The following is a 16,399-nucleotide window of genomic DNA, read 5'->3' on the forward strand; positions in this document are numbered from 1 at the left end:
TTTGCCATCATGGTCCTCTCTCGTCACAGATGCACTTTATTTGGGCTGTTTTAATTTGCACTAATGACAAGCAATCTCAGGATGGTAGTGTGGTTTTTCTTTTCTAGGTAAAGGTATCCCCGTGCAAGCACCGAGCCATGTCTGACCCTTGGGGTGATACTCTCTAGCATTTTCATGGCAAACTCAATACGGGGTGGTTTGCCAGTGCCTTCCCCAGTCATTACCGTTTACCCCCCAGCAAGCTGGGTACTCATTTTACCGACCTCGGAAGGATGGAAGGCTGAGTCAACCCTGAGCCAACTGCTGGGATCGAACTCCCAGCCTCATGGGCAGAGCTTTCAGACTGCATGTCTGCTGCCTTACCACTCTGCGCCACAAGAGGCTCTTTTCTTTTCTAAATAACATCAATTCAGCCTCCCCCGGACAACCCCCTCATGGAGAATGTCCCCCTCATGGAGAATGTCCTCTGACAGATTGCATTAGAAAATTGCTTGGTGGTACTGAGATGTTGAGATTTTAACATCGTGATTTATTTATTTTTAAGGTTCTTAATATCCAAGTTTTATTAATGTGAATGTATGTTGTACACAGCCCTGAGTAGAATGGAAGGGTGGTATACAAATTAAATAAATAAAAATAATAAGAAGAAAACAAAGCTGATTTCAAGTGTAATGCATAAACTGATTTTAAACTCATCATACCAAATTAGCTGAGGGCCCTGTTGGAGCTGTCTCAGTTCTGCAGGGCCGGTAAAACGGAGCTCTTCCACCAGGAATTTGGTCGGGGCTAGGGCTAGAAGATCTCTGGGTCACCACCCTCTCTTTCTTCTTTCCCTTTTCATCTTCTTCGACATGATTGGAGACATTTGTGACATCACACATCTGCCTGATATAGGGGGTCTGGTAGGAAAGCGGGAGGGAGAAAGAAAAAAAAATTGTCCTGTCATCGCGAGTTATGGCTTTAAATTGGGATTGTGTATTTTAATATTTTTATTTCTGAATTGTAATCTACTTCTGAACCGTAAATTGCCATGAGCTGGCCTCTTCCAAGAGTGGTGACTCTATCTAATAATAATAATAATAAGTTTCAAGTTGTGGGATGATTTCACAGAATAAATCTGCCTAAATTTGCATCTGAAAGCAAACAACTGTTTTGAAGGATTCAGCTCAAACTCAGCAGTATTTGTAGGGGGTTTACGACATGAGCAGTAGCTGTGTCCTGATTTGACAAGGCCTTCAGCCCCAGTAGGAAAAACAGTGGTTAGGGTGGTTCCTTCTTCTAAGATGATGCCTGTGGGAGGCCGATTTGTAATAATAATTCTCTTAAAAATACTCTGCCACCGAAATAATGAGAAGGGCACCTTTTTTTTTTTAGTATTCGCTCAAAACCAGTTAATCTAATTGATGACTAAACATAGGACCCTTGGCCACCAATTGTGCCAGTCCACAGCATATCTCGATTTTCTCTTCAGGTTTCTGTCACAGCAGTCCCAGAAGGGGGGAATCCGAATTTGACAGATGGGATCGACACCGACGGGGCAGAACATAACCTCCATACACTGGGTGTCACAGACAATAAAATTATGACAGCACAGTACGAATGCTACCAGAAAATCATGCAAGCTCCCGCTAACACAATCAAAGGTAAAAGACTCATTTTTGAGATTTTGGGGACAACGTTTGAGTCCTACAAAGTTTCATTGAGCGTATAAGCACTCACTTGGAGTACTCTGTTCTGTTTTGGGCACCACAGTTGAAAAGGGATGTTGGCAAACAGGAGCATGTCCAGAGGAGGGCAACAAAGATGGTGAGGAGTTTGGAGAACAAGACATATGAAGATAGGTTGGGGGAGCTTGGTCTGTTTAGCCTAGAGAGGAGACGACTGAGAGGGGATCTGATAACCATCTTCAAGTATTTAAAAGGCTGCCATATAGAGCAGTGGTCCCCAACCTTTTTATCACCGGGGACCGGTCAACGCTTGACAATTTTACTGAGGCTCGGGGGGGGTAGTCTATTAGAGCAGCGGTCCCCAACTTTTTCCAGGTTGAGGACCGCTTCCGGGGGTGGGGGAGAGCCGGTGGCCCGGACGCTGTGAATGTGCGGCAGCGCTGTGCAAACTCACATATGCGGAGCTGCCACGCATGTGACCACTGTCCTAGAAGACCCATCATTGGATGGCACCAGAGGGCGGGCTTAGCTGGTGGCCGCTATGGCTTCTCTGACTGGGCAAATGGACGAGAAGGATGGGGGAGCAAGCTGGCCTCTGTTTCTTTTCGCCATGGTCGCTGAAGGCAGCAGGCAGGAACCTCGTTGCCATGGAGTTGTGTGGGCTGCTCTGCGAATATGGCGCTCCTGGACGTGAGATGAGGGAGTCCTAGTCAGAGCAGGAATGGAGAAGGGGAGCTTTGTGACCTGGACTTCAGCAAAGTTGGGTCGACGTAGGTGGGCTGAAGCACCTAACTTCTTAGATAGAGTCGCGGCCCAGTACCGACTGATCCAGGGTTGGGGATCACTGATACAGAGGATGGAGCAGAGTTGTTCTCTCTTGCTCCAGAGGGACAGACCAGAACCAATTGGGATGAAATTAATTCAAAAGAAATTCTGTCTAAACATCAGGAAGAAGTTCCTGACAGTTAGAGCGGTTTCTCAGCAGAACAGGCTTCCTTGGGAGGTGGTGGGTTCTCCATCTTTGGAAATGTTTAAACAGAGGCTGGATAGCCATCTGACAGAGAGGCTGATTCTGTGAAGATTCAAGTGGGTGGCAGGTTACAGTGGATGAGCGATTGGGATGTGAGTGTCCTGCATAGTGGAAGGGGGTGGACTAGATCGGGGGTCATCAGCCCCCGGTCTGTGGCCTGGTACCAGGCCACAAAGGCCTCGGTACCGAGCCGTTGGCCTGCGTCTCCCCCCTCCCCACAGCGAGAAGCTCGCCAGGCCGCGAACGAAATGGCCACCAAAGTGGCCGCTTCGCTTGAGGCCCGGCGAGCTTCTCACTGCGATGGGGAAGAAGAGGCAGGCGCGACCACCGGCACGGCGGCAGACGCAAACGCGCAGGCGCGGAGCTGCCGCACCTGCGCGTTTGCACCCCCTTGCTGGTGAAAACGTGCATTCACGGCAGTTGTGCACATGCGTGCTAGCGCCCCCTGATGACGAAAACGTGACGCGGGCAACCACCAGCTCTCCCCCACCCCCCGGAAGAAGTCCTCAACCGCAAAAAGGTTTGGGACCGCTGGACTAGATGACCCAGGAGGTACCTTCCAATTATATGATTCTATGATTTTGTGTGCAAGCACATTTCTTCAGACACTGTGAAATAGAAGTTCCTCAACCATTATGTATGGGGTGGGGGATTATTTACCAGGAAGGGCTAGTTAGTGTTATAAGTAACCGGATTAAGGTGGTTGGTAAAACCTGTGATTCTCATGTTGTCTGTGTATAGTCTTGGCAGGCCCTAACGAGGATGGCCCAGGCTAGCCTCATCCCATCAGATCTTGGAAGCTAAGTGGGTCAGCTGTGGTTGGAGGTTGGATGGGAGACTGTCAAGGAAGACAAGGGAGCTACGCTGAGGTGGGCCATGGGAAACCACCTCTAAATGCCTCTTGCCTTGGTGTCAGACGTTGAAAGAACTCACAACTAGCTTCTTAATCATAAGAAAGCTTTATTGAGAAGTACTACGAAACATCCAGACTGGCGAAGACAAATCTGAGGCTAAGCAGATTTGCTTCTTCTTTTCAACACATTTTCTCCCGCCCAAAACTTGAAAGTTCCCAAGGGAGGGGAGCAGGAGGGAGAAGGCACAGGCAATTAAAAACAACAGAACATTCACATGGCCTTGGCCGGGTGATAACAAAACTAGCCCCAGCCGAGAGGCCTCCACACAAGATAGGAGTTACCCAAAACATATATTTCCCTCTAACTAACAAGCATGAATACAGGGCCTGAAACTGCCAGGCACCAAGCAATATAACTGTCATGGAAGTACCCAGGCTAATTTATGGCAGAGATCCTAATGATCCTGACATTTGGGGTCGCTGTAAATCAGTCATGACTTGAGAGAATTTGTCACTATAATCACAGTAGATGCTACAAGACTCTGAGCATTCCAGGTACAAGCTTCTGTACAAGCTGAAAATCTGCCCTTTTGGGCATTTCAGACAATATCGTGGCTTTGCATAGCAGGGAGGATATACAGCCTTCTTGCATGAAATGTGGTTTGTAATATATGAAAAAGGCTACTCTAGCTGTTTGAAGGGTACATGAAGATCATAGTCCCTGCGAACAACAAGTGACGAGAAGCTGAGCAAGTAAGCTATTCAACAAGTGAGGCATGGTTATTTTTCAGTTGTAGCATGCATTCCCCCCTTCAAGGATCGCTGCCTTGCCGTGGCAAGGTGGCTTGCGTAGCTCAGTGAAGCTATGAGCTATGCCGTTCAGAGCCACCCAAGACGGACAGGTCATAGCTGAGAGCTCTGACAAAAGGTGATCCACTGGAGAAGGAAATGGCAAACCACTCCAGGATCTTTGCCATGAAAACTCTATGGACAGTTCCAAAAGGCATAACGATATGACGCCGGAAGATGAGCCCCTCAGGTCGGAAGATGTCCAATATGCTACTGGGGATGAGCAGACGGCTAGTACGAGTAGCGCCAGAATGTATGAAGCGACTGGGCCAAAGCCGGAAGGACGCTCAGTTGTGGAGGTAACTGGAGGTGAAAAGACAGTCCAATGCTGTAAAGATTTTTATTCCATAGGAACTTGGAACATCAGATCCATGAATCAAGGCAAGCTGGACGTGGTTAAACAAGAGATTACAAGATTGAACATCGACATTTTAGGAATCAGTGAACCAAAATGGACAGGAATGGGTGAATTTAATTCAGATGACCATCAGGTATACTACTGTGGACAAGAATCTCGCAGAAGAAATGGAGTAGCCTTCATAATCAATAAGAGAGTAGGAAAAGCAGTCTTGGGATACAATCCCCACAATGACAGAATGATCTCAGTTAGAATCCAAGACAAACCATTCAACATCACAGTAATCCAGGTCTATGCCCCAACCACTGCTGCTGAAGAGGATGAAGTTGATCAGTTCTATGAAGCCCTACAATGCCTTCTAGAAGCAACGCCAAAAAATGATGTGCTTATCATCATGGGGGATTGGAATGCTAAAGTAGGAAGCCAAAAGATAACCGGAATAACAGGCAAGTTTGACCTTGGAGTACAAAATGAAGCAGGGCACAGGCTGGTAGAATTTTGTCAAGAGAATACAATGGTCATAGCAAACACTCTTTTCCAGCAACCCAAGAGACGACTGTACACATGGACATCACCAGACAGTCAACATAGAAATCAGATTGACTATGTGCTCTGCAGCCAAAGATGGAGAAGTTCTATATAGTCAGTAAAAACAAGACCAGGAGCCAATTGTGGCTTCTTGTTGCAAAATTTAGGCGTAAATTGAATAAAGTAGGGAAAGCCTTAGGCCACTCAGGTATGAACTAAATCATATCCCTTATGAATATACAGTAGAGGTGACAAATAGATTTAAGCAATTAGATCTGATAGACGGAGTGCCTGAAGAACTATGGACGGAGGTTTGCAACATTGTACTAGAGGTACCAACTATAATCATCCAAAGAAAAAGAAATGCAAGAAATCAAAATGGCTGTCTGAAGAAGCTTTACAAATAGCTAAGGAGAGAAGGGAAGTGAAAGGCAAGGGAGAAAGATACCCCAACTGAATGCAGAATTCCAGAGAAAATCTAGAATAGATAAGAATGCCTTCTTAAATGAACAGTGCAAACAAATAGAAGAAAATAATAGAATGGGGAGGAGATCTTTTCAAGAGATCTTTTCAAGAAAATAGGAGATATGAAGAGAACATTTCATGCAACGATGGGTATGATAAGGGACCAGAATGGTAGGGACCTCACAGAAGCAGTAGAGATTTTTAAAAGGTGGCAAAATCATACAGAGGAACGATACAAGAGCGAGCTTAAGATCCCTGATAACCACAATGGTGTAGTTACTGACCTGGAGCCAGACATCCTGGAATGTGAAGTCAAATGGGCCTTAGGAAGTCTGAGCAACAATAAAGCTAGTAGTGGTGACAGCATTCCAGTTGAACTATTCAAAATCTTAAAAGATGATGCAGTAAAAGTGCTACACTCAATATGCTAGCAAATTTGGAAAACTCAACAATGGCCACAGGATTGGAAAAGGTCAAATTGGTCAAATTGTGGCAAGTTCTTAAAGAGATGGGAATACTGGAGCAACTTATTTGTCTCTTGAGAAACCTATATGCAGGTCAAGAAGCAACAGTGAGAACCGAGCATCGAATCACTGATTGGTTCAAAATTGAGAAAGGCGTTCATCAAGGCTGTATACTGTTGCCTTGCCTATTTAACGTATGCGGAGCACATCATGAGAAAGGCGGGGTTAGAGGAGTCACAAATTGGGATCAAGATTGCAGGGAGAAATATCAACAACCTCAGATATGCAGATGATACCACTCTAATGGCAGAAAGTGAAGAGGAACTAAAGAGCCTGTTGATGCGGGTGAAGGAGGAGAGTGCAAAAGTTGGCTTGAAACTCAACATCAAGAAAACAAAGATCATGGCATCCGGCCCTCTCAATTCCTGGCAAATAGATGGGGAAGAAATGGAGATAGTGACAGATTTTATTTTCCTCGGCTCCAAGATCACTGCAGATGGGGACTGCAGCAAAGAAATTAAAAGACACTTGCTCCTAGGGAGGAAAGCTATGGCAAATCTAGACAGCATCCTAAAAAGCAGAGACATCACCCTGCCAACAAAACTGTTTAGTCAAGGCTATGGTATTTCCAGTTGCAATGTATGGTTGTGAAAGTTGGACCATAAGGAAGGCCGAGCGTCAAAGAATTGAGGCTTTTGAACTCTAATGCTGGAGAAGACTCTTGCGAGTCCCTTGGACTGCAAGGCGAACAAACCGGTCAGTCCTAGAGGAGATCAGCCCGGACTGCTCCTTAGAAGGCCAGATCCTGAAGATGAAACTCAAATGCTTTGGCCACCTCATGAGAAGGAAGGACTCCCTGGAGAAGAGCCTAATGCTGAGAGCGATCGAGGGCAAAAGAAGAAGGGGACGACAGAGAATGAGGTGGCTGGATGGAGTCACTGAAGCAGTCGGTGCAAACTTAAATGGACTCCGGGGAATGGTAGAGGACAGGAAGGCCTGGAGGATCATTGTCCAGGGGGTCGCGATGGGTTGGACACGACTTCGCACCTAATAACAACAAAGCATGCATTCCTTGGCATTTTACCTTAAAGTGGTGTTTTTCTCATTTTCTTGCTGCTGTTAACAGTAGGTTCTTCTATTTCTGTGGATGGTTTCTGGATTGGATTAGGCACCACTCCTAGATTCTTCATTTATCATGTTTTGTTGCTTTTAAGGATTATTTTCCCGATGTTTTGTTTTCTTTTATCTTGTTAGATATTGCCTTGAGTGTGTTCTGGGCAGCTGAAGCAGCCACAAGAATTTAGAAACAAATTGATACTCCTGTAACCTCCACATTTCAAGTTGCTTTGCTTCCGTATTGTCGAAACCAACTGGCGCATAAACATTATCGTGCAAAGGCAACAAGCTCTCTTTCCTTTCCTTTGTTTCTATGGTATCGCTCAAGCAGAAAGCAGGTTAAAGTAAATTAAGATCTGCTTGCCCACAGGGGAACTCTTTGTGGAAACTGAGCCTATTTCCTGTCAAGCAGTTTGGGTTATGTTCTAGCGACAAAAAAAGGAAGAAGAAGAAGTAAAAATCCTGCGGCTTCTGGAGATGAAACTAGTTTATAGTGGAAGGAGCTTTCATGGGTACAATTTATCAGATCACACAATGCAACATGTTGGCTTTGGCTGCAAGCACAGCAAGTGATGATTTGAAGCTGGAGATCTTGCGGGGCTGTTGAGTACCTGCTTGCAAGGGTCTTCTGCCCCTACCTGTTATAAAAACCCAGATCTTGCTACACAAGCAAAGTGAGGAAATGGTCCAGTGCTCACTTGAGAGTAAGCTGCTTCTCCAGTTGTTGGTTGGGCCAGTTGGCCCACTTCAAAAATCTACCTTTCCTTAAACCCCTGGCTCCTGATCTCACAAGCTGTAGCTTTGTCCTGATCGCAGACGCACAGCAGGCAGACACTGTAGCCACCAGAGTTTGTCAGAATGCCAGTCCGAAGACCTGATACCAATTAGACCAATCTCACAGCTTCGGGTTTGAGGGGAAATCCAAGAGCAGGGGTCTAGAAGAGGGAATACAGATTGCAAGATCAGTAACTAACAAATGTGTTGCTTCCACACAGCCACTCCCTCGTTGGCTGATTTTAAACATCACACTAAGCCCCTGCTAGCTGCCTCAGTCCTGCTCCTGCGAAGGCTCCTCCTTATCATTGATGTGGAGCCGGTGCTGTGCTGCTAACCTGGCAGTGTGCCTTCTGTCTTGCAATCCCCTCCTGTATCCTCCTGTACTGTTCCTGAGGCTCTGGTGATCGGGAAGGTGAACTGGCCAGCTGATGACTGCCTGCCGCCAACTTAGGGTTGAGTGGCCATTGTACTGGTACTTGGTTGTGGATCTATGTCTGGCCCCTCAGAGAGTGTCTCTTCCTATAGTATCTCTGTCCCTGGCCAGAGCTCCAGGTCAGGTCTGCTGACTATCTCTTCCTCAGAAGAGTCTTCTGCATCACTTTGCTCTACTGGAACTGGCTTACTCGCAGCAAGCTTTGCCTTATAAGGCTGGGTGAACAGTTTTCAGATTGCCTCACTAGACACCATTTATAGAAAGTGACTGTCTGTCAGGGGTCCTCAACATGGACCCTGCTGAAACTTTCCTCGTGCGCGCCGAGTGTTTTTAGAAAGTAGGTGGCACTTTTGGCCAGCAAGGCTTCTGATTGGCCATTGGAGAATTGATTGGCAGTGCAGATTTTTGAAAACATTGCTTTGGTAACAGCTGTCACCACCACACAAGGTTGTGACTGAAGGTAAGCTGAATTGTTGACCATGGGCAGTGGACACATGTGCCTGTGATGGCAGGGGCTCATGGGAATTGTAGTCCATGGACATCTGGAGAGCCACAATTTGGCCACCCAAAATCCTACAGCCAGTGTGGTGTAGTGATTAAAATTGGCAGACTGCAATCTGGAGAACCGGGCTTGATTCCACACTCCTCCACATAAAGCCTGTTGGATGACCTGGAGTCAGCTTGTTCTCTCTGAACTCTCTCAGCCCCACCTTCCTCGCAGGGTGACTGAGATGAAGGGAAGGTGATTATAAGCCACTTTGAGACTCTTCAGGGTAAACTCCTTAGGGCAGCCCTTTTTAACCTTTCGACTGTGGAGGAACCCCTGAAATATTTTTCAGGCTTTGAGGAATCTCAGAAGTGGTGACCTGTTCCCTCAGAGAAGTGGGTACAAAAGTAAGATGCAGGAGCCAGCCAATCAATCAATTGATCAATCATTTACCATTTTCATTGTGGAGAAAGAGACAAGGCCTGTAGAGCAACAGGGGAAGTGGCAGTGACTTCCAGTGATGTCAGCAGCCATCTGAACTATCAGGAAAGGCTGCAAAACCCCTGGGGAACTCTCGCATAACCCCCTGGTTGGGAATCCCTTCTGTAGAGCAACAGGGGAAGTGGGCTTCAGTGACATCCAGTGATTGCCTCAGGTTATAAAAACCAACTCTTTTATTTCCACTTGAATTATCTACTCAGACTGGCAGCAGCTCTCCAGGGGGCCTGGGTAAAGAAAGGCGCTTTTAAAGAATTCCAATATGACAGGGTCTTTAACTAGAGATTTCAGGGACCAAACCTGTGACCTTCTGCATGTTAAGTATAGGCTTTACCACTGAGCTATGGACTCTGATTCTCAGTGTACAGCTGACTTGTTGTTGTTGTTAGGGGCCAAGTCGTGTCCGACCCATCGCGGCCCCATGGACAATGATCCTCCAGGCCTTCCTGTCCTCTACCATTACCCAGAGGCCATTTAAGTTTGCACCGACTGCTTCAGTGACTCCATCCAGCCACCTCATTCTCTGTCGTTCCCTTCTTCTTTTGCCCTCGATCGCTCCCAGCATTAGGCTCTTCTCCAGGAGTCCTTCCTTCTCATGAGGTGGCCAAAGTATTTGAGTTTCATCTTCCACTGGAGAAGGAAATGGCAGACCACTCCAGTATCTTTGCCAAGTTCAAACTAGCTGACTACAACCCATTTATTGTGACACATTGATCTGGAAGCCACTGAGAATCAAACTCCTGGTGTAGTTAGCAACATGCTTTCATTTGGATAGTCCATTTTTGAGGATTCTGTTTCCTGTCATGTCCCAGCATAGGTCTGTGGAGTGTGACAGAACCCCCAGAAGAGGCTTTTAACATATGGCAATTATATATGAATGAACTTTTCATTAGACCAGATGTGATTTCTTTTTGTTTTTATTTTTCTCTTCAGAAGGCATGTTCAATGGCTGATCCTTGGTTAAATGGTGCCCAAATGCTTCACCTGGTTTCTCCTTATTTTCCTAGGTCCGTACTGCAACAGAACATGGGATGGGTGGTTGTGTTGGGATAGTGCGTCTGCAGGAAGTGATCTGATGCAAAACTGCCCTGATTACTTCCAGGACTTTGACCCATCAGGTAAATATTAAAAGTTTGTTAACATGTGACATGAGTTACTTTCCCAGGGAACTGAGGTGTTAGTCTTGATGTTCGGAAAAAAACACCTTGAATAGATAAAAAGAAATTTTAGACCAGTTTTATTTCATACACAGTCAAGAAATGAAATCAAAATGCATGTAGATTATTCACTCAAATGCAAGACTAGCTGGGTTTTTTTCTAGTTATACCAGGCTTTCATGAAACCCTAAGTTTTCTTGACAGCCCTGGAAGGGTTTCCTGAATGGGTGGGAGTTAATTAAATTTCATATATATTTTTAAATTTGTTAAACATTTCTTGGTGATGTGGCCATATATAGTCATTGACACTCCCCCTCCCCAAATGGCTGACAAGCCACATAAATGTGAAGGTTCCCTTAGATATTGGGGCCCCATAAACCCTCACACCGACTCTGGTGCTCTAGGCCCCATAAGTCCTTAAACTGGGTCTGGATTGGTTGTAGATCATATCTGAAAATCCTTATTTTTCATTGTTGGACTGATATTTAGTTGGTGTTCTACACATAGTTTAAAGCCATTACTGCAAATCCCATCCTCTCCTGCCCAACAGGAACTGCTCCCTGCCTTCTCCAAGTGACAACCCTTCAGATACTTCAAGAGAGCCATCCTGTCCCCTCCCAACCGCCTCTTCTCTAGGCTGAACATTCCCAAGTCCATCAGCCTTTCCTCATAGGGCTTGGTTCCCAGGCCTCGGATCATCTTCATTGCTCTCTTGTGTACCCTCTCCATTTTGTCCACGTCCTTTTTGAAATGAGGTCTCCAGGGTTGTCATAAGCCAGCTGAGACTTAACAGAACTTTCCACCACCACCATCAATAAACAGGCTTCCTGGGAAAGGGAAGAGGGTGAATTTTTGAATTTTAGACCATCTGATGAGTTTTACAATGGCAGCCAGTAAAGGCTGGGTGGGCTCCCATAAACACAAATATGATCCTCTTGTTAAGTGGCTAGAAATGAAACCATGGATTAGAAAAGGGGGGAGGGCAGAAGCAACAACAACCCAAAACTGTCTGTTCTTCCCAGTTTTGGGGAAGGGTAATACTGTGCAAAGAGCCTCTTGTGGCACAAAGTGATAAGCAGCATAAGTGCTGTCTGAAGCAATGTCCATGAGGCTGGGAGTTCGATCCCAGCAACCGGCTCAAGGCTGACTCAGCCTTCCATCCTTCCGAGGTCGGTAAATGAGTACCCAGCTTACTGGAGGGGAGGGGGGGTAAAACGGTAATGACCGGGGAAGGCACTGGCAAGGCCACCCTATATTGAGTCTGCCATGAAAACGCTGGAGGGCGTCTCCCTAAGGGTCAGACATGACTCGGTGCTTGCACAGGGGATACGTTTACCTTTAATGCTGTGCAAAATGGGATTCCATGGAGTAGGGTGGGATTTGGTTGGATCCTTTATGTTTGTTGGGAACTCTGCACTAACTCCACATGGGTGGGGTTGTACTAGGAAAGAACTTTTTCTTCCTTATTGAGAAAGGTTGTTATATTCCTTTAGAAGATTTCTATGTGGCTTCTCCCAGAAATCCTGCTGGAGGATGCAATTATGGAATGTTTAGGATCCTTTGCAATCAGCATTTCAGCTCTAGTACATCCCTGGAATGACTTCTACTCAATCAGACCAGCAGCCCCTCTAGGCCCGTCTTGCCCACTCTTCAAGACATCACCTTTCCAGCAGAGACCCGTTTACTTGGGATTCTTGAACAGGAGAGGAACTTGGGACCTTCTGCATAGAAGGCAGGTTGCCACTGAGCCATGGGTTCTCCCCACATGTTAGGGATGCCAGCCTCCAGGTGGTGCTTGGGCAGCTCCCAGAATTATGAATGATCTCCAATGAACAGAGATTCTATGGCACAGGTGGCTAACCTATGGCTCTCCAGATGTCCACGGACAACAATTACCATGAGCCCCTGCCAGCATGTTGGCAGGGGTTTGTGATAACTGTAGTCCATGGACATCTGGGGAGCCACAGTTCCCCCCATCTCCACTCGCTCTATGGCATGAGACCCTCCGGAGATCCTTTCTCAAGCCCTCCTCTCCGCAGGCTCTATTCCCCAAATCTCCAGGAGTTTCCCAACCTGGAGTTGTAATCCTACCAGAGGTTGGATTGTAGAATTTAGCTATTATTGAGCTGAGTAATCTCGTGACATACACTTTACACTTTTTCAAAAAGTGGAAATGCAAAACTATGTCTGACACTACTGTTTCTTTTATTTTTGCAAATTATGAAGTTTGCATCTCGATAAACATGCGTATTGACTCTTGCTTTTCCCTCCCTTCTTCTTAATTCTGTCCAATTGTAGAAAAAGTTATTAAAAGCTGTGACCAAAATGGGCGTTGGTTTATACATCCAGAAAGTAACAGAACGTGGACTAACTACACACTGTGTACCCTAAGAGTAACATCGAAACTACAGGTAGCTTTAAAAAAAATGCATATTATCAGCCAAAAGGGTATTTCAGAAGTCATATAACCACCATAGAGTTTGCAACCTGTACCTCAAACATGCAGATTTGCATTTTTTAAAAAAATTCTTCTAATTTAGTTTGGGTTGTATTGCAATTTGTTTTAAATGCACTTGGCATTTTAGTTATCTAATTTACCATTTTGTTTGGTTAGCCTATTTGTGGTTCTTCCCAAATGAGCACATAGCCCTCTATGCTTCAAGGTTAATCAGGACTGAAGCCTATAGAGCAGGAGTGGACAAACTGTACCTGTCCAGATGTCCATGGGCTACAATTCCCATGAGCCCCCCTGTATCAAAAGTTCAGCCCACAAGGGAGGAAACCCTGCAGAAAAGAAGGATTTTATATCCTGTTTTTCACTAGCCAAAGGGGTTGCAAAGCAGCTTATGATTGCCTTCCCTTCCTCTCCTCACCACAGACACCCTGTAAGGTAAGTGAGGGTGGGAGGGCTCTGTGAGAACACCTCTAACAGGACTTTGACTAGTCCAGGGTCACCCAGTTGGCTGCACATAGAGAAAGAGCGGGGAATCAAACCAAGTTCTCCAGATTAGAGGCTGCCGCTCTGAACCACTTCACCAAGTGGGTGGAGGGGGGACACCGAAGTGTATTGTTTCCTTCCATTTTAGTGCGTATCATGCAAATGCATTGGTCCTTGGTTGCTGGTTGTTATTTAAAATGTTTTTAAGCATCCAAAACAGCCATTTGCCATGGTGTTGGGCAGCCTTCCACATTGGTATCCTTCCAGCTTGGTGTAGTGGTTAGGAGTGATTCCCCACTCCCCCACGTACAGCCAGCTGGGTGACCTTGGGCTCTCCACAGCACTGATAAAGCTGTTCTGACCGAGTAGTAATATCAGGGCTCTCTCACAGACTCACCTCCCTCTGTTGTGGGGAGAGGAAAGGGAAGGCGATTGTAAGCTGCTTTGAGACTCCTTCTGATGGAGAAAAGCAGCATATAAGAACTAACTCTTCTTCTTAGAGAGCACTCTGGACATAATGTTTTTCGAGCAAGGCACCTGTTAAATAGAGCTTGTTGGAATCACTATACTTTACAATGTGTGAAAGTGCAAGGAGAGAGAACAAAAATCAGGAAGAGCAAAACTGTAAAATGGTATCGAGAGAACTCTCAACAATGGTGGAAGAAAGAGAGGTTTCACTCCACCTGCAGTCTAATCTTCAGGCTATTCTGCTAATGTACAGTAGTCATGGTCAGTCAAAGGCAGCGTGGTGTAGTGGTTAAAAGCAATGGGCTCTAATGTGGAGAACTAGGTTTGATTCCACACTCCTCCCTGTGCAGCCTGATAGCTGACCTTGGACCATTTGCCATTCTCGCTGAACTCTGTTAGCCCCATCTACTTCACAAGCTGCCCGTTATCAGGAGGGGAAGGGAAGGCAATTGCAAGCTGCTTTCATATTCCTTAGAATACAGAAAAGCAGGGTATGAAATCCTTCTCCAAAGGTATTTTTAAAGTTTGGGAGGCACATTTAGTGCCCATCACAGTTTGTATCAAATTACAGTCCTATCAAGTCTCATGTGTTCATGTGGTCTATTAATATATGCCTTCTGATGTCCTTCCGGAGAAGGAGAGGAGACTTGAATCTGTTAAACTCTAATGAGTTCCATTTTGGTCTCTCACACAAGAAAGGAGTTGGGTCCACAGCTCAGTTTAGAACCAGCCTAACCAATTTGTGACCCACCAAATTGAAGGTAGCCAGTCTCCAGGGGAGACCTAGGGATCCCCCAGTTTTACAGCTCATCTCCAGGTGACAGAAATGAGGTCTCCTAGAGAAAATTGCTGTTTTGGAGGGTGGATTCCATAGCATTATCCCACTGAAGCCCTTCCCTGCCCCAAATACGACCCACTCCCAGTTCCATTCCCAAAGGCCCCTGTCTCCTGAGGCAGAGGTAGAAACAGATCACACTGCACTAAATTAGATGTACTGTATTTGCTGGCGTATAAGACTACTTTTCCCCCCTGAAAAACATGCCTCCAAGTGGGGGGGGGGGTCGTCCTATGCACTGGGTGCACTTCAGTTGGGATAGACATAGCAGCCCATAGTGGCCTCCCGATGCCCGCCCACCTCATTCTACATACCATCCAGTATCGTGCGATATCCAGCGTGTCCGCGGCGGATATCAGCGTGGCTGCAGCGAACATCAGCAACGAGACAGGGGTGCCAGCCTTTTCAGCATGACTGGCCCGTTCTGCTCGGTGGGAAGCAGCGGCGCTCCGGCCCGCCCCTTGTCTACACAGAGCTCGCACATGCGCACTTGCGCACTAATGCCAGTCACAGGGAGATGCAGGGGCGGGCCGGGTATATAACAAACTCTATATTTTGAGTGGAAATGTTGGGGGGTCGTCTTATACGCCGGCAAATACAGTATATCTTAATAAATATTTATAATAGTATACCTATAATAAATACCTACACATGTCTTAAGGATTCACTGGAGAACGGATCTGGGGAGCAGAGAAGGCATGGGAACCCCTTCTACTTCATGGCCAATGGAATCTCTGTCGAGAGCCCTTGTATTAAGATGATAGCCAATATTTTATTTATTTAATTAGATTTTTAGCTCACCCCTCCCCCAGATGGGACTTGGGGCAGCTAACAACACAACAGAATGAAGCCACAATTCTAATCCAATTAAACTATCAACACATAGCAAACTAATGCTTTTGGCATAAAAATCAGCAGCTGTGTTCATGGTAGAGTCCACCAGAATTACATTTGTGGAATACCTGATGGAATAACTTTGTCTTACACCAACGAGTCCCACAGGGCACGAGTCTCCTGAGAAAAAGCATTCCACTGGAATGAGGCTGTGAAAGAAAAGGCCTTTGCCCTTGTTGCACTCCAACGGCTTTTTACCTCAGCAGTGAAGTAAAAAGGGGTGCTAAGTAACAGATATAGCTTGATAACAGATACTTTGATCTCAGAAATATATGCTATACTAGTATCAAAGCCCATTTTAAAAATGGGTTTTGAAAAGGGCGGCAGGCAGGAAGGCGTGAGAGGGTGGCCGCAGTTCCCTTTGGCCCGCAAAGCAGGTTAAAGGGAGTGGAAAGCCCCCCCCCCCGCCAGCGGCGACAGGGCTTTGCAGCCTGCAGAGAGGCTGCAAACTCCCCCCTCCAAATTCCTCCCAGCAGGAGTGTACCTGCGGGCTGCAAAGCCTTGTCTCTGCCTCTCTCCTCGTGGGCGACAATGGAGGCCGCAGCCACAAGGCTTCTAGCAGGCAAGGAAGGAGGGTGGGAG

General features: G+C 46.3%; 1 protein-coding gene across 1 annotated transcript in view; it reads left to right on the plus strand.

The window, feature by feature from the left end:
• LOC143828164 (calcitonin gene-related peptide type 1 receptor-like) overlaps positions 1 to 16,399 on the plus strand; it is a 150,681-nt gene that overhangs the window by 85,319 nt on the left and 48,963 nt on the right. The window contains 3 exon segments of the mRNA XM_077318416.1: positions 1,472 to 1,643; positions 10,533 to 10,643; positions 12,981 to 13,093. Coding sequence (XP_077174531.1) covers positions 1,472 to 1,643; positions 10,533 to 10,643; positions 12,981 to 13,093 — 396 coding nt within the window.

The sequence above is a fragment of the Paroedura picta genome, unplaced genomic scaffold (assembly GCF_049243985.1).
Source record: "Paroedura picta isolate Pp20150507F unplaced genomic scaffold, Ppicta_v3.0 Ppicta_v3_sca19, whole genome shotgun sequence".
Lineage (NCBI taxonomy): Eukaryota > Metazoa > Chordata > Lepidosauria > Squamata > Gekkonidae > Paroedura > Paroedura picta.